This window comes from Pungitius pungitius, chromosome 1 (assembly GCF_949316345.1).
Source record: "Pungitius pungitius chromosome 1, fPunPun2.1, whole genome shotgun sequence".
NCBI classification, from domain to species: domain Eukaryota; kingdom Metazoa; phylum Chordata; class Actinopteri; order Perciformes; family Gasterosteidae; genus Pungitius; species Pungitius pungitius.
Window position 1 is genome coordinate 23,831,039 of NC_084900.1, and position 17,737 is coordinate 23,848,775.

Here is a 17,737-nt window from a genome sequence, read left to right on the forward strand (position 1 = left end):
TGAGTCGGCCCCGCTCTTTTTCCAGTGCTTTCCCGCTCCAGAGATGGGCTTTGGACACAGTTCATTTAACGTGACACTTTCCAGCGCTCCATTCGGGCTATCTGTGCTGAGCCTATTAGGACAAGGGGGAACTTTTAATTTCATATGTTCTTGCACCCTTAAAGGGTTTTTCCCACCTTCAGGGGCCATTGCACAGCGCGGCTCGCTGTGACGTTTAATATTACCCTCTCATTTCTGGCGCTGTGCTTTTGTCCGCTGCGGTGGTTGCGGCTGGTCTTGTTGTATTCTTGCCGGGGCCCGTCAGTGTGGGTTTTCTCGTCTAGTAAATAAGTGTTCCTTTGGATTTGACGGAAATCCCGGGGCCGGATGGGAGCTTTCAGGTCGCTACAGAGGACAGCTTGAAATGCCATCAAAGGCAAAGGCATGTGCACGCAGCAGGGGACATTGTGAACACCGTATGCAAACCAGCTACATTTTGTCATTATCATAAACGCAAAAAACACACACCAAAAAAAACAGGTTGCTTTCCTGCTCAGCTAGCAGGAGCTGGCATGTGTTGATAAGTTGCTACAGCTGAGGTCAAATGAAGTTAATGTGGAAGGGCAGTGAAAAATTTCCATTAGCCAATAGGAGAGCAGAGCCCAGAGCTCTCGCACCCATAGAGGGGCTCTTCAAAAAAAAGAGAAGGATTGATTATGCGCGGACGGCCGAGAGGTGTGACAGTCAGTGCCCAAGGAGGCCGGCTTAGGAAAAGGGAAGAATCTGCAGGGATGTGTGTGAAAACACTGCCAAGCCCCCCCCCCTCTGTCTCACTCCCTCTTCAACCTTCTCAATCCTCCTTTATTTTACACCCGCGGGGGGGAATGAGCACAACGAACCCTCTGAGCTCCCAGGCCGGAGCAGAAGATCCTGATGTAACACTTCCGTGGGATGACCTTCGCTACTTAGCCACTGATCTGACAACTATCCTGCTTAATAAATGCAAATCGTTTACACAAAGTGAGAGAGAGAGAGAGAGCGCCTTTCTAATATTACAGCATGGTATCTAGATGGTTAAGAAGCAACCTTGTGAGCACAGGTTTTGTAGTTTGTGCGTTGAGAAAACGTCCGGCGGCGGGGTAAGTCATCATCATCATCATCGCTATCAGCTCCATCCACACATGTGCCTGTGAGAAAGATTTGTATCTGTGCACGCCAGCCGGCCCCACAGGAACGCCACGTTTCCCAGATATGAGCGAGAGCCTCGCTTGAAAAGCCTCGAGCAAAAACATGCACACCGCGTTTAACCTTGAACCTTCTTTGCTTCTTCAGGGCACAGCGGTCCCACCGCTATGCCACAAACAGCACACCCTTACCACCCCATGAATGGATGGAATGAGTGCAGAAATGGGATGTTAATGACAATGGGTCCTGGTGAGTGTGCCTCTGCACACCGTAACGACAATGACCCTTGAGTGGTGTAATGTACCGACCTGCACAGGATCCCTGATTCTGAGTCATCAAGTGCTCTTGTTTCTCACATCTGGCCTTCTTCAGCTGGCACTCGTTGCTGTAATTTTTCCCATCTGAGCCACAAACCTGCAAAGGAATGGCACAAAGGTGAGGATGACCTACGAATGGAGCTACAGCGGCAAGCGGCATCTGGGTCCGTTAAGTGCTGCAGTTCAAAAAGTCAGATTGTAGAGAAGTCTATAAGAAAATGACCCTAATTATTTTCTAATTGGTTACCTCAGTAAGCATTGAAAATATTGAAAGCTTTAACCCTTTTTACGGATCAATTTAAGTTCATGTTAACGGTCACCTAAAAAAGTTACATTTTAGGTTTCCATGTCAATTGCCTTTTCATTTCAGTTACATCACTCAGGTACTGGTTATTTGTTTAGATGTCGACGGTAGATGAACTTTCTTGGACCCTCTTTTCATACAAACCAAAACCATCTCATGCCTTGTGTCAAGGATTCAGAGACACAAGAAAAATGTTGTCAAAACATTTAGAGTTGTTTCCACTCCTTTATGCTTTGGCCTTTTAAAGGTAAACTTGAAATTTGTATGTAATTGCACATTTCTGAGAATTGTTCCTCTTGTAACCATCGAAGTAAAGGCAACTTTCACGGTTGGACCTGGAATAAAAAGTACACTTTTTTTTAAATAATAGGAAGTGAGATCTAACTAATAAGCAGCTTTCTAACATGATTGCGGTGCAATTATCCCCAAGGAACCGTAGAGATTCAGCTCCCATGAGAAAACAAGCTTCAGACGCCCTGAATAGAGCACGCACCGTGTTGAGAGGCACACTTTGACAGGAGAAGTCACAGACGCAGCGGTCGTCCTCCGCGTCCTCGTCCCACGAGCCCCCGAACATGCGACAGCGGTCCTGTTCACAGCTCTCCGCGCCTGAGCCCGACCCCCCTGAGCCACAGTCTGCATGGAGAAAAAAAAAAAAAAGACACCACAAGGACACAGCATCGTCAATGAAACACACACGGGAGATGTCCCTGGAGACAGGTTCTAAATCTCATGTCTCTTTGTGGCCACATTTACACATTAGCAGCGTGACAAGGTGAGGATCATTTATATTTCCCTCACACTGTTGTGTGGGTAGGGTGAAGAGGGGGGGGGGGGGGGCAGTGCTGGTAGTGCAACATAATGACCAATTGTGGTGAGGGAAAGAGACTAGATAAATTAGACGCAACATCACCGCACAACCAGCGAGGCATCCTACTGATTTCGATTAAACAGACAAAACAGGGCCGCAAAGTAAGGCCGCCGCTACGGTCGCCTGCACACATGAGGACACAACTAATTGCAAAGTGTGCAGCAAACTCTAATTATCTCCAGAGTACTAAAGAAAGTTGCACACGGCTACTCTTTAACTGTCACCCCGGATTTGTTTTATTTTTTATTTGTTTCTAAAAGTGCACTTCTCCCGATCCAAGTCCTGCTTTCCCGGCAGAAAGAGGCAGCAGAGCCCAGAAAAGTCCAACACTGCACGGGGCTCGTGGTGCTTACCTTGTGCTAAAGTTTCTTCAGCACAAGGTAAGCAACCCATAAATGAAGGGGAACCCTTACCCTTACCCTTGGAGCTTCATTTGAGGAAAAACAAGTGCAGGCGGCAGACAGACGGGGGGGAGGATCCGGCTTTTGAAGCTGCAAATTTCACCTCTGGAGGAACTCCTCGGGGAGATTAGGTGTGATGTGTGCGAAAGCGGGGAATGAAACGATAGAAAAAAATAAAAAGGAGTTCAGTCCAAACTAAAAGCCCGCAGCGCAGATGAGAGACTCAAGAAGACGTCACATAATCAGGTGTTATTTCTCCTTCCCGTCCGTATTGATGCATCCGCTCTAATGGTGAAATCAATGGCGTAATGATGGAAGTGCCACTTAGCATATCCCATCTTCTAAAGTAGATTGTGGAGCAGGTCAGGGATTAGGGGAGGGGCCCGTCATCGGCAATGGGCTGTGACAGCTTGGCGCTGGTCGATCCAGCGGGGGCGGGGCCTTCGCTTCATTAGCACAGAGCCGGAGTCCAACACAAACATCCCGACTAGTTAAGGGCTCCCTCCGTCTCCTCTTTAAGGCGGCAGAACCTCCGACTGCTGGGAGCTTCTCATCGATCGTGAACCCTAGCCGTCAATAAAGGGGACATTTTGTGGCGGGCCCCACGCAGGTATGTGAGGCGTCCGCTGACTCCACAGCGAGGCGGCTCGTGCCTGTGTGCTGTATGCCGCCCCAGCAGGGCACAGTAGAAGGGAAATGTAGCAGTAGCCCATTCGTATTCCGCTGACAGAGATGAGATAAATAAATAAAAGAGGTGAGACATTAGAATGGAATAAATAAAAGTGAAGGACGAAGGGGGGTCCTAATTAGCTGCTGCTCTTTGATGTGCCCGCCGCCCGCGCTGCCTGTGAACCTTTCACTTAACACATCCCCAGCTAAGATGGCTCCATCAGCTATTCTCTCTGTGCTGCCCATCCGTTGCTTTTTAGTCATTCATGGCAGAAACCAGAGGCTACTTAGCTGAGGGAGCTCCATTATGAAGACAGGATCCAGCGGCCGGGGGGAAGAGAGGAAATAAATGGCATAAGAATAATGTCCGATGAAGGCAGAGGGGGGGGGGGGGGGGGAAATGACCATGACCACAACCAAAAACTGCAGTGCAAACGAGGGGCAGCCATAACTGGGCGAGCGGATCCCTGGTGTCGACACCTGTGGCTCCGGGATGTGACCGATATCCTGCTGGTCCTGGGAGATGGAGGGCGACGACGTCCTCGCTGCTTCTATCAGCCGCTCGTACGTCCTGCTGCCGACGGCCGCGACAGCCGCCTTACTCCAGAAAAGTTTGTGGAGACGGAGAGGGATGAGCCGGTGCATTATTGATCCCATGCGTGCAGGTCGTCTGAGATTCTGCGCTCCTGATCTTGTTTCTTAAATTCCTAGTCAATTAAAAAGGGCCAGAGGGAGTGGGGGGGGGGGGGGGGGGGTGATGCACTGCTCTCAGTCGCCACTTTGTCAGCGTCAGCAAAAGAAGCTGAGGCCAGGCGTACCAGAGTGTGAAATTAAACAGGTGATGCATTTCCCTGTTTGGCCAACAGTGGGAATGTCTCATTTTTCATTACTGTTAAATAAAAAAGGCGGAAGAAAACAACTTCCATCTTTATGCCCGCTCCCACCAGCAAGACTAACGAGGGTGTCGTCTTGGAGTGTGTGTGTGTGGGGGGTGGGGGCGTGTGGGGGGGCAACTTTGCTGTTGTCCACCACAGAGAAAACCACCTTTCAGCGCTGTGGGAATAAATAGAAAAAACTGGTAGCCAAAGAGAAAGCATCCCACGGCCACGTCTTGAGGGAGGAAAAACAGCAACTTGGTCTTAATGGTTTTACAATGACACCAGACTTCCTGTGGAGGGTCTGGGTCCGATTCGACGCGGCTGAATGACAGTGGGGACAGAGGCTGCCGATTTCGCCCCATAGGGCGAACTTTATGGAACGCAGACCCCCCCCCCCACACCCCCCTATCTGTGAAGGCATCGCGGCTCCTTTTGTCGAGAGGCACAATTTCGATAAAGACCGAGAGAGTGGCGGGATGGCATGGAGCGAAGGGGAGAATAGAGACTGCGAGGGAGAGGAAAAGAGGTTCTATTGTGTAAGCCTCATGGTTCTCTCTGAATCAAAATGAGCAACTGAAAAAACGCCGGATGTTCAGAGGCAATATGGGAGAGAGAGAGATAGAGAGGGAGAGAGAGAGAGCAACACACAAGCACAGCAATGCCCTTGGGGAGGTAGAAGAGAGCCGTTTCGCCCGATACAAGACAATCAACAGAAAGAGGACAGAGCGTATGTGTGTGTGTGTGTGTGTGGTGACAGCGAGTCTGCATACAGTTTCACATTTCTTCACGCTCCACATACAAAAAAGGTCACTTGTCTCAGTCAATGAAATGACGTTAAATCGACCAAAAGGAGCTTAGGCGGCAATTTGTCCCCGGACCACTACGGCAGACAAAGGAGAGAAGAAAAAAGAAGAAGAAAACACCGGTTGGCAATCCGAACAGAAAGAGGATTCCTCTCCTCTCTGCTTGCCATGTCCTTCATCCACTGGCAGGTGTAATCTGCTCCCCTTCACACCTTGTCAGAGGTCCTGATTTGTTCCCAAAAGACGGGGCCGAGCGAGGGGCCCCCTCAGCGCTTTGCAAGGTGAATTAGATTTGTCCTTCATTCAGAGCGACAGAGTACACAGGGGTGGAAATGGACGCCTTAAGAGCTTAAAGGCATAATTGGAAGGAAGGGCTCAATAAAATGTGTACTGTAAATGATGATCAGCACTGGAGCCCGAGCCGATTCTAGTGCTATCACGGCTCATACGTTAGACAGTTGGATGCTTCTTTGCCAATACATTCATGCTCTGAATGCTCTTCTCATTCACTCATATACTTCAACCGCTCTCCTTTTCAGCACTCAGCTACTGACAAGGAAACCAAACACTTCCTGCAGATATTTCACATTAAAAAAATGTCATGTGTTAAACTGGTTTTATTATGAGTGCAAGAAGTGGTGCGTTTTCCCTGACTGAAGCTTAAAGCTCAACATAACTGGGACAACACTAACAGAAAACTTCCTGTGATGTGATCAAATATATCAAAATAAACTAAATTACAAATAAGAGGTTCCCTCTAATAGGAGCCCAGGTCTGCCCGCAGAGGAGGTTAATAAAGAAGTATTAGAGAATTAAGAGAAGGGGGAATGAACCGTGAAAAAAGACATGAGCAGGAGAACCTAATCAGCGTGCTGCTGGTGGCGTATGCAACCATTATTAAAAACCTCACATGACTGGATGCCTTGCCACAGGTCAGTTGATAAAAATAATGACACTATTTCAAAGGCCGAATGGTTTGGAGAATAACAGCATTTCAAAGTCCATTTCCTACCTTCGTCACAGCTGCCGGGTTTCGCCACATCAATTTGAGTCTTCTGCATGCAGGAGGACGTGCGGAGTTCACACTCGTTTTTGTAGGTGACGCCATCGCTCCCGCACACCAGGGCAAGGCCCTCGCCAGAGCACTGCTGGCACTCGCACTTGTTCTTGACGCAGATGGCCCCCCAGGCACAAACTGTGCTGCCGCATGTTTCTGAAATGAAAAAGTGGGGGGGGGGTGTTGGTTTGATGTACAGTATTTAATTCACAATAGACCTGAGAATGGATCTCGTCTTGAGATTTCCTTCCCTAATTGCAATGTATGCCACTTCCACTTGTAATACACCTCCCAATCCCCTTTACAACTGACATTCACTCCCCCCCCTGATGATGTTTTGAGCTCTGGAAAAGCTCCCTATGTGTTTTACCGATAAATGTTGAACACTTAACCCGTGGAATCTGTAGATCCCTGCAGAGATGTATGCACTACTTACTGCACTCTCCCTGGCTGACCACGCGGAGGTCCGTCTGCTGTTTGCAGGCCCGCACGTGCAGCTCACACTCGCTGTTGTAGGTGCTGCCGTCGCTGCCGCACACGGGCTGGTGGGACTCCACGCACTCCGTCGCGCACACACACTGCCCGCTCTGCGCGTCGCAGATCGCCCCGAAGGAGCAGTTGGCACAAGCCTCATCTAGATGGAGTCAATAGAGAAGGGCCCAAGGCTCAGCGGGTGTGCTTCAGGGATTTACTTTGGCGTGACTTTGGTAGCGAGTTGAGTGTGAAACATGAAGTCCCTCATTTTAAAATGAGAATGTGGATTTAAAATGTATCAAATTTGTTGCAAGTAGTTAATCTGCAATCCCATTGAGGGCATTGCATATTGATCATTCGTTTTCTTTTTGATGATCCCTCGAATAGAAGAAGAAACAGTTTTGGCTTGCATTGTTAATCGTATCAATGCTGATATTCAGAGGAAAGTACATCGCTATGGGCACAACATTCATTTGTATTCACTTTTAACGTCTATCAAAGATGATGCCACTGAGGCACATGAGTAGCCCATTTTTTATTTACAGATGCAGTGATCATCTATTATCTTACAATTTCCTGGGTATTAACATTCATAATGTCAACAGCAGCCATTAAACCATAAATGGGTCAAAATGAGTTGTTGTCGTTTCTTGACAAGCCGACAGCTGGTGTAGTGCTTAATGAGGCAGCGCTGCAGCACAGATAGAAGAAGTGCCGAGATGCAACGCTTCCGTATCACTGTACGAGCCTTTAGGAGTCCACCTGAGGGAGACTCAATTGATTTGAAATACTTTTGAAAAGTGCACACAGCTGTCCATCAAAAGGTGTCGATTCCATAGGAAATTCTCTCCACAGACAGAATTCTACCTAAAAAATAAAATAAAGATGCCAAACTGAGGTTCCCAGGAGCCCAATGAGCTCCATTGGAAGCACACAGAAACTAGACTTTGTAGAGCTGAAAACAGCCGTCTGGCAGGAGGACAGCTCGGTGTCAGCCGCAGTCCATCAGTCAGGACATCACGAGAGGCCGAGCCGAGGAGGAAAGGAGCTTGCCACTTGAATGGGCGGTTAAAGGAGTCTGAGAGCAAGAAGGAAGCGATCCGAAGAGACAAGAATCGAACTCCCGGGCCTGGATGCCCGTACGTACGTCTAGTGACTGCCAGATGCCGCTCATCGCCATTCCTGATGGTTCTTGCCTGTCACACAATTTTTTCCCGCCTCACTCCTCAACCCAATCGGGCTTAGGGAGCCTTTCAAACTTTTGGTATTGGTCGGAGGATTCACTTGGATCATCTCTTGAGAAATTGCCTGCCTCCGGAGTCTTCCCCTGAAGGAACAGCGAGGGGGGGGGGGGGGGGGGGTGAGGCGTGTTCCGGGTACCAACTGTTGTGGGCCAGAGACAGATGAGGAGGCGCGTAACGGCAGGGCGAGCGGCCGATGTGCTTTCCCTCTGACTCCAATTACACCTGGAGGATTTCATTAGCGCTGCTCGCTATCACATTCAATTAGAGGCGGGCTAAAAAAACGCCACTTATTTAGCGCTAATTGAGAGAGGCGAGGCCGCCCCACTCCACAGTATTAATCTGTTTATTGCTCTTTAAGAGTCTTTGGCTTTCTTCATTTCGCTATCCAGTGCTGGCATCCTCTGTTTTGGGGGGGTTGACAGGCCTAGTTTGTGAACCGGACGTGGCCACATACAGTGTGTTGCCTCTAAGAGCAATATATTGTACTTTGGGAAGATATATTTCCAAGCGGTACATTAAAACGATATGTACCATTCCGTGGAACCGACTATTCCTCTGTGCAGAAAAGCACATGATAGAATGTTTGTTTCTGAATTTGGTGTGGAGGCCGTGTGCTGGCCTTCCCTTTGGGATTGATTGGAACGCCGAATGCAAAACAGGCGTCTCAGGCAGATCTCACCAATGCCGTCTGCAAATCCCTGCAGCCATGTTCCGCGACCTGCAGATTGTTATTGCTGCATGTTAATGCTCAGCGGGTTGGAGCTTCTTCCATAGCGCATCGCTGCCGTGCTGCTATATTCTTTTGGCTATGTATTTAAGGCTAATCATGCTAATGATCTCAGACTAAATCATATTCTTAAGAGATCCGATGTTGGTTCTACTACTACTATCCAAACAGTAAAAGTGTGTTTGCACCGGGGGTTTTGGCACAAAAAGATGAAGCTTAATTATAGCGAGGGTTTTCTGTGCCAAAAATAGACGAACAGAGGATCTAAAAACTGGGGATTGCTGTGGAGGTGGCTCTTCTAGGGTCGCGGCAGCTATAAATCAGGAGGAATTGGGGTTGAGTGTTGTGCTTTATCAGGCTTTGTGTTCCGATAGCAGCCTCGCTTCTTTATCTGCTGCAGCCCCTCGCACCTGGCTCTCCACGCCGCCTGATACCCCAGACAACACGCATCGCAAAACAGGCCGACAAAAAACAGGGGAGCTTTAGTTGAAAAGCGAGGAGCAGGCTGAGAACTGTCTCCATTATCGGCTAATGTTAAGACGTCGACTCTCTGTCATCTCAGATTCAGTCATCGCCAGCTCTGTCATCACAAATTATGACTTTTCAGTGGAAAATAGTCAATTTCATGTTGTTAGGCAGACAACTTTTCATACCATGAAATGTCAAGACTTTAAGCTCAAATGTCTGGCAGGCAAGGCGTTACGACGTTAGCCCGCTATAACCTAGTAGCTGTCAGCTCATTTAAGTTTACTTTCATGTCGGCCGATGCAAGAACCTCTCCAGCCTGAGAAATACACGCTAGTCTGAGATCAAAGGGAGATATCTTAAGATATTCTTATACCAGGTCCAATAAAATTGAATACCAACAGTATTCAAAGCACAGACTTTCATATTGCACCGGCCTGCGGCCCATAAGCGGCTGAGATCCAGCTACACTGCAACACGATCCCTGATCAGAGTAGGTGAGACGATCATCATCCGTTGATTCGCATCCAAAAAATCTAATTAAATGTATCTTTTGCTGAAGACCTGCCAGCATTTAGTCGACGTCCCCTTGAAGCCCCCGGCACCCAAAGTTGGGGACTGCTGATTGTTGTGTTTTTTTTAAGAAGTGAGAGTAACAAACAGGGGCTGGTATAAATGTGGAGGATTGAGTCATAGCAGAGTGGGAAAAACAAAAGACCCAACAGCTTTGCGGCGTTTTGTTGATGTCCTCGCTGGGGAAAGACAACCTGAATGGCGGTGGAGGGGGCCCGGGCGGGGTGCGAGCTCAGGATTAAGCAGAAAGAAGTAGGCTGGTTTGTGTTTTGAAGGCTTGTGAACATGCCTGGGTGATAACAGCTCCCCCGTCGACGCCTGCCCGGCCGCTACCCTATTAGCTCCTCGCTCGCTCTGCTCCTCCTCGCCGCGTTTACCTCCGTCTCCTTCCCTCCCTCCGTTTATTACTTCCCCCCCTCCCTCTTCACTGGGCCCTCTTTACACCGCCTCTCCCCGACCACTCCCATGCTGCCGGTGTGACCTATATCTCTCACTCAACTGCGTATAACACCTGTGGGAGGGGGAGGCGAGGGGGGAAGGAAGGGGGGGGGCGGTTCTTTTTTTCGTAAATGTTTCCGGGGCCCCCGCTCTCATCTGTTCTGCAGAGCCGTGTGAAAAGCACCTTTCTCCAGGACGACTGATATGCAGCTGTGGGGTCCATTAACCAAGCGCACCTCTCCCGGGCCCCGCCGTACAAGGTCGCCCGCCACTCATATGCAGGGGGAGGGACAAATCTCCAAATAATAACAAATGTCACTCATATCGCTGTGGGGTTGCACCTGAGCCTTATAGATAACTGCGACTGCTCCAGCCCGCAGGGAAGGAAATGAAATTATGGCTGGGTCCATTGAGAGGCCAGTAAGCCACACACACACACACACACACACACACACACACACGGCAAAGAAAACATGCCCAGCCATTTTCTATTGCGCTACCTCTTTCTTCCTGAGCTATTGCTGCTCCAACCTGCCATCATTTTGAGTCTGAAAGCCATGAATCTGACAACTTGACACAATGAAGTGCATTTGGAAAGGGAACACATGAGTAGTGCAAAATGTTTCAGAGTAAAAAACAACAAATGACACATATGGTGCCAATTATTAACACAGTAAACAAGCAAATTAATACATTCCTCAGTTCTTAGTTTTCATATGATATGGCAGAAATGGAATGATACCTCCAACTACACCTGAAGGCAGCGTATGCCCATCCTCCCCCCAGTGTTGTATATTACCGGGGGAAGAGGCTGTGATAATTAGGTGAAATAATAGCTTAAGTCAGTCCGTTGTGATGCTGCTGAATGAGGGCCAGTACAGCTCTGAAATAACCCACATTATCATCGCCATCATTCCTCGGCCGGCTCGCGCCTGCCAAGCCGATGCCTCAGCATTTTTATGGCACCGTTGCGCTGACGCAGGTCTGTTTTTCTCTGGGAGCCAAGAACTATCCACGGTGCTGGATTACAGACAGGGCCCCCCGCTCAGCCAGCCCCGCTTTTTGAAATAAAGACTATTCATTACCGCCCAAGGGACCCGAGGGCCCGACGGACGCCGTCTACCTGCGCTGCGGCACAGACCAAACGCCGCTCCGGGGCTGGGAGAGAGGGGGACAGATGCCTGATGCAGGCAGAGAGGCAGCGTCGGACCGCCACGTCGCCCTCTCGGTACAGAGAGAAACCCGCCGCTCGTTTAAAAAGCAACCGGTAAACCGCTTTTGGTTTGGTTGTATTGATCATTAAACTGATCGGCTCGTCCACAATAACAGCGCCGGAGAGGCCGACTCGTTTCCTCTTTGCAGAAGAATCCATTGAGGTAGAGCAGAGCGAGTGAAGTAAGCGAGAAACGTGCTCCTCTCCGCGGTTATTTATTTCCAACATCACAAATCACTAATTTGCCTCAAGGGGCTTCACTGTTTACGTGCCTCACCCTCTGTCCTCTTGCCTCGGATGAGAGGAAAACTCCCCAAACGAACCCCTTGCATGGGGATATAAGGGACTGGCTTGATGGTAGCCAGGGAACAACACTCAGTCACCAATTACACTCACCGGCCACTTTATTAGGTACCCCATGCTAGTAACGGGTTGGACCCCCTTTTGCCTTCAGAACTGCCTCAATTCTTCGTGGCATAGATTCAACAAGGTGCTGGAAGCATTCCTCAGGGAGTTTGGTCCATATTGACATGATGGCATCACACAGTTGCCGCAGATTTGTCGGCTGCACATCCATGATGCGAATCTCCCGTTCCACCACATCCCAAAGATGCTCTATTGGATTGAGATCTGGTGATTGTGGAGGCCATTTGAGTACAGCGAACTCATTGTCATGTTCAAGAAACCAGTCTGAGATGATTCCAGCTTTATGACATGGCGCTTTATCCTGCTGAAAGTAGCCATCAGAAGTTGGGTACATTGTGGTCATAAAGGGATGGACATGGTCAGCAACAATACTCAGGTAGGCTGTGGCGTTGCAACGATGCTCAATTGGTACCAAGGGGCCCAAAGAGTGCCAAGAAAATATTCCCCACACCATGACACCACCACCACCAGCCTGAACCGTTGATACAAGGCAGGATGGATCCATGCTTTCATGTTGTAGACGCCAAATTCTGACCCTACCATCCGAATGTCGCAGCAGAAATCGAGACTCATCAGACCAGACAACGTTTTTCCAATCTTCTATTGTCCAATTTCGATGAGCTTGTGCAAATTGTAGCCTCAGTTTCCTGTTCTTAGCTGAAAGGAGTGGCACCCGGTGTGGTCTTCTGCTGCTGTAGCCCATCTGCCTCAAAGTTCGACGTACTGTGCGTTCAGAGATGCTCTTATGCCCACCTTGGTTGTAACGGGTGGTTATTTGAGTCACTGTTGCCCTTCTATCAGCTCGAACCAGTCTGGCCATTCTCCTCTGACCTCTGGCATCAACAAGGCATTTCCACCCACAGAACTGCCGCTCACTGGATGTTTTTTCTTTTTCGGACCATTCTCTGTAAACCCTAGAGATGGTTGTGCGTGAAAATCCCAGTAGATTAGCAGTTTCTGAAATACTCAGACCAGCCCTTCTGGCACCAACAATCATGCCACGTTCAAAGTCACTCAAATCACCTTTCTTCCCCATACTGATGCTCGGTTTGAACTGCAGGAGATTGTCTTGACAATGTCTACATGCCTAAATGCACTGAGTTGCCGCCATGTGATTGGCTGCTTAGAAATTAAGTGTTAACGAGCAGTTGGACTGGTGTACCTAATAAAGTGGCCGGTGAGTGTAGAGTCCATGGGAAAATTGTCCGTCCAAGAGCGATCGCTAATAATCTGCCAGTGTGTCGTGGATCTGAAGATATTTGATACCACTTCAAGCGCTGGTGTAATCGGGACCGTTACGGAAAGCCAAGTGACTCATGCAGCCAATTAGCGTCAAGATCTCTTCCATCAGGGGTACAGTGCGTGGTCACGCAAAGGTCAAATTCGACTCGTCCTGTTGTCATGGAAGGCTCGAAGAAGAGTAATGGACAAGGGATAGGAAAAATAGTTCTATTAATCATAGTTTTGACTTTGTTGGAAGTGAACGGAAAGCCCCGGTGGATCACCGTGAACGTAATTCCACATGTGCTAATTGTTAAAATAGCAATATTCATTCATTTGAGCTTGATTGTATTAGCAAGGAGAGCTCTGTCCCTACCTGTGAGCTATGACTTACACATTTCAAACAGAGTTCATGAGTGCTGAGTGCAGCAGTTGTGTAGCGCAGTGTGCGCGGCTACTCACCACAGGGCCCTTTGTGTTGGATCTGAATGGCCCTCTGCAGGGCACAACCCATGGCCCGCATCTCGCAGGGGCTGCCGTAGCTGTGGCCGTCGGACCCGCACACGGGGTCGGAGGTCTGGGGGCACGCCTCGGGGCACTCGCACACCGGCTCGCCGTTCTTGACCACGCACACCGCCCCGTGATCGCACTCCTTACCCAGGCAGGGGCTCGGTATGCTGAGATCTGAAGGACGATGGAGAGCAAAGTTAGAGGCATGTAGAGGGGAGGTGGGGGGGGGGGGATTTAAAGTAGAGGTTGGAGAGAGGTCTGGGGCTGGGGAGGGCCAAAGGTCAAGGGGAGGTAAGTTAGAGCACAGCTTCACGGGGAACGGCAGGTGTTGTGTTAGAGGCAGGCGATGTGATGTGGTATGCAACACGTTGCTCCTGAGACACCTCGGCTTTGTTGGCTACCCCCCTGTACCCTGACGGCTCCGCCGAATCCGAAGCGGCGCGAGGACAGCGGATGAAGACATGGCCCACGAGCACGGCCGGAGATGAAACGGTCCTCGAACAATGGTGACGCCGGCTTTTTTCATGGGAGTAAACGGCGGGATTAATTGACGTTCCCAGTGTGCCCCTTCAAAGGCTGCCATTTGCATTTCAGTGAGCGCGTACTGACACGGAGGAGCGAGGAAAACAAGAGGGAGAGAGGGAGAAAATGCAGAGACCGGAGAAGGAAACGGGCGAAGAGAAGAAAGAGCCCTCTGCTTAATAATTCACAAAAGGCAAGCTCCTGGGCAGAGGCAGATATGAAATGTGAACATCACAGAGCTTCAGTCGCTCCCTCTCACGGGCTACCTCCAGCAGGACTCCATTAAAACCAGCACTGGAGTTGTGCACATATGAGTTCTCGGTATTGGCAGATGGCCGTACAATGGGTTGATATAACCTGACTTGATCAGAAAAGAGAAAAGGGGGAAAAAAAAAAATCTTTTGATCCCCCCCCACCCGTCCCGACTCTGTCAATTCCTTTCGGCTTTGTTAGTAGATGAAAATCTCCCGTGGCCTTTCGGTAGGAAGAGCGCACGCTGCGCTACCACAAGGAAGCCAGTGACGACAGCCGTGGTGCTTTTTATTTGGGAGGCGTTTGAGGGGCGGATCGCTCAGCTAAACGTGGTGTGTCTGCAGCACACACACACAGGCATCAAATCATTTCTGATGAAAAGCGCTCAAAGGAGGTGAATTAACCAAAAACGTCTTCCTTTCCTCCGGCTACCTTTTATGTTTCGGCTTTGGGGCGGGGGGGGGGGTTGCTGTCATGGAAACAGCGCTTTGTAACGACACCACCCTCGGCTCCGTTGTTATTGCGACCATTATTGGCGTCAGAAGGCATCGCGGAGGGGCAACCTGTCTTGATTGGAGCGCAATGATTCACTTACTAGCTTTGAGGCTGGGGGGGGGGGGGTAAACCATCAGCTGACTACACAGAAGGAGCCTGTGGGCTTGTTTCACAGGGATTGAGCCGATGGGAGGGGCGAAGGATCAATGTGTCCTCAACATCCTGGGGTCAAATTCATTGAAAAGATGATGACAGGAACTAAGCAATAAAACAGCAAACTAATGTCTAACCGACTAAGTAGTGGAAAGAGAATGCTTCAATACCTGCCACTGATTTTTGTGTTTTGATGGCAGCAGCAGCTGTTTCAAAGGAGCTAGGAGAAGCCGCATACATTTGTAAGCCATTTGATGTTGCTTAATTCGGTACAGCTTCGATAAAAACACAATTGATATCCGTGATCTCTGTACCAATTGGCGCTTGTCTGCGAGCGCGTAACAGTCGGGCTTTGCAGTAAGCTCGTGACCCGAGCTGTTCCTAAAACACGACTCCAGCCACCGATAAGGCCTCAGCTTCCCAAAGAAACAAAAAACAAAAACAAAGACACAACTCCCCCACTGTGAGAATCTTCTGACCCAGATAAAAAGCAGCTGAAAAGCTGTCTCTCTCTCTCTTAGATACGAGCAGAAGCTTTGAAATGGCAGCCTGTCACAGCGCTCGTGGGACACTGCTCACTAGCCCGCTTCATCTCTTTTTTTCCCCGTTTCCCAAACACTGAGATACATCTTCCTCCTGCCCGTATCGGTGCTTCTGCCATGCAGGGTTCAGGAAAATAATAATAATGAAAAAAAAAACGGTTTAAATTCATTTCTTTCCACTGGAAAATGATCTGGACAGTTGAGTGGGATGGTCTCTAGTGGCAAATACATTAATACATGAGCGCAGTAGCCAAGACCTTGTTTTAGTGGCTGGGCAGGTGCACAGTGGACAGTGCAGAGGGGAGACATCAGGAGGGACAGTGAAATAAAAATACATGAATAATTCCTTCTGTTCAGGGATTGTGCTCCAGTGACATTCCGTCACCTCGGTCTGCAGCTGGATTCCTTCTTTTTTAATTAGTGGGGTGGGTTAATGTCACCGCGCCGCTTCGGGCCTTAGAAGGGGATTACCTCAGGTGAGGCCACGCTGTGCCCCGGGCCGGAGGAACCTCGGGTCGGCTGCCTCGTAAAAAAAAAAGCCAAAAACATTGAAAGAACGCGATCGATCCGTTGTCGTGACATTGTCTCGCCTGTCCGCCCCGAGGTGTCATTACCGTGAGTCCCCGGGCTCATCGGCCCCATGTCAGGGTGCCGTGGCGGCGCAGCGAGCTCTGGCGAGGACCCCCCCGTGAGATTCCGTGTTTCACCGCGGTACACCGCTAACCCCCCCAGCAACATGTGGGTGAAAAGCCGGGAGCTTATTTTGGTCTTATGTTAATCAGACCGCCCCTCTCGGGTCCCTCTGCACCCGGGCGACGCGGCTGGGAGAACCACCGTCAGCAATGGAACACAAGCCCCGCCTCCTGTGTTCCTGTGTGCGTGAAAACATTCATGGATTCTATTAGTCGAGGGAAAAGGAGGCGCATAGAGAAAGGCTATATTAGCATAGAGCAAAAAGGCTTACCCGCGGGCCGTGTCTGTCTACCACACAACAACTTATCACAGGCAGGGGGCGAGGGGGGGGGGGGGGGGGGGGGCACCTCTTTATGCATTTTCAAAAATGGAGACGAGCACAAGAAGCGCAGGTTGGGAGGGGGGGGGGGACAAGAAAGACACGCCGCAATCTCTGATCATGTGATACGCATCTGCCAGAAGTGAGATGGCGCCGAAAGACGCCGTGGGGGGGGGGGGGGGCAAGCGTACCCACCTTCGGTGCGTCGCCAAATCAAGTCGGGAGGCCCGAAAGAAACATTAAATGAAAGAGTGAATGTAGAAATGAGAGAACCAATGGACTTGATTAGAAAGGGGAAAACAGCGCCGGTTGATCTCAGGCTGAAGGCGTGCGAGTCCAATCCCCACGAGATGCTCATCAAATAAACATGCAAATGATCAAATGTTGGACACGGAGCCCTGACACCGGAGGTGACTCAAACCCCTTCACCCCCCCGCCCCCCGACTCCGCAGAACGCAGAACTCTCTGTCAGCGACAAGGTGTCGGCCGCTGAGTGATGTCGTGTTAACCTCCGGAGGCGACAGGCGACTCGTTTCAAGTCGAGTTTTTCTCGCAATCATGCACGCACGCACACACACACACACACACACACACACACACACACACACACACACACACACACACACACACACACACACACACACACACAGAGGACTGTGAAAATGACAAAAGAGTTGTGAGTAAAGAGTTTGCAAATAGCTCTTTCATTTGTTCACTGATAGTTTGCCTCTCACACTGTGTGTGTGTTTTCTGTGGGGGTTTTTTCTCCAAAACTCTCCTCGTAACTACCAATTTAGAAACCCTCTATTTCCCATTGTACTAATGCCAGACATGAGGCCGGAACATGAACAGGCTCCTGGGAGGTGCGGTGAGCCACTTCAAAGCACCGCTGAATACGCACTAAATATAGACTTAAAAGGGAGGAAAACAGTCTGGGCAGGAAGTACGCGCAGCGCCAACATTAAAAAGTAATATTGAACATTAAACAAATCGCCCGCTTTGGGAA

General features: G+C 49.7%; 1 protein-coding gene across 11 annotated transcripts in view; it reads right to left on the reverse strand.

Annotated features, from left to right (window-relative positions):
* agrn (agrin) overlaps positions 1-17,737 on the reverse strand; it is a 202,121-nt gene that overhangs the window by 49,537 nt on the left and 134,847 nt on the right. For all 11 annotated transcript variants that reach the window (XM_037478860.2, XM_037478859.2, XM_037478861.2 and 8 more), the window contains 5 exons: positions 13,708-13,929; positions 6,901-7,098; positions 6,420-6,620; positions 2,279-2,421; positions 1,473-1,578 (listed from right to left, as the gene is read on the reverse strand). In XM_037478860.2, coding sequence (XP_037334757.2) covers positions 1,473-1,578; positions 2,279-2,421; positions 6,420-6,620; positions 6,901-7,098; positions 13,708-13,929 — 870 coding nt within the window. The remainder of the gene's footprint in view (positions 1-1,472; positions 1,579-2,278; positions 2,422-6,419; positions 6,621-6,900; positions 7,099-13,707; positions 13,930-17,737) is intronic.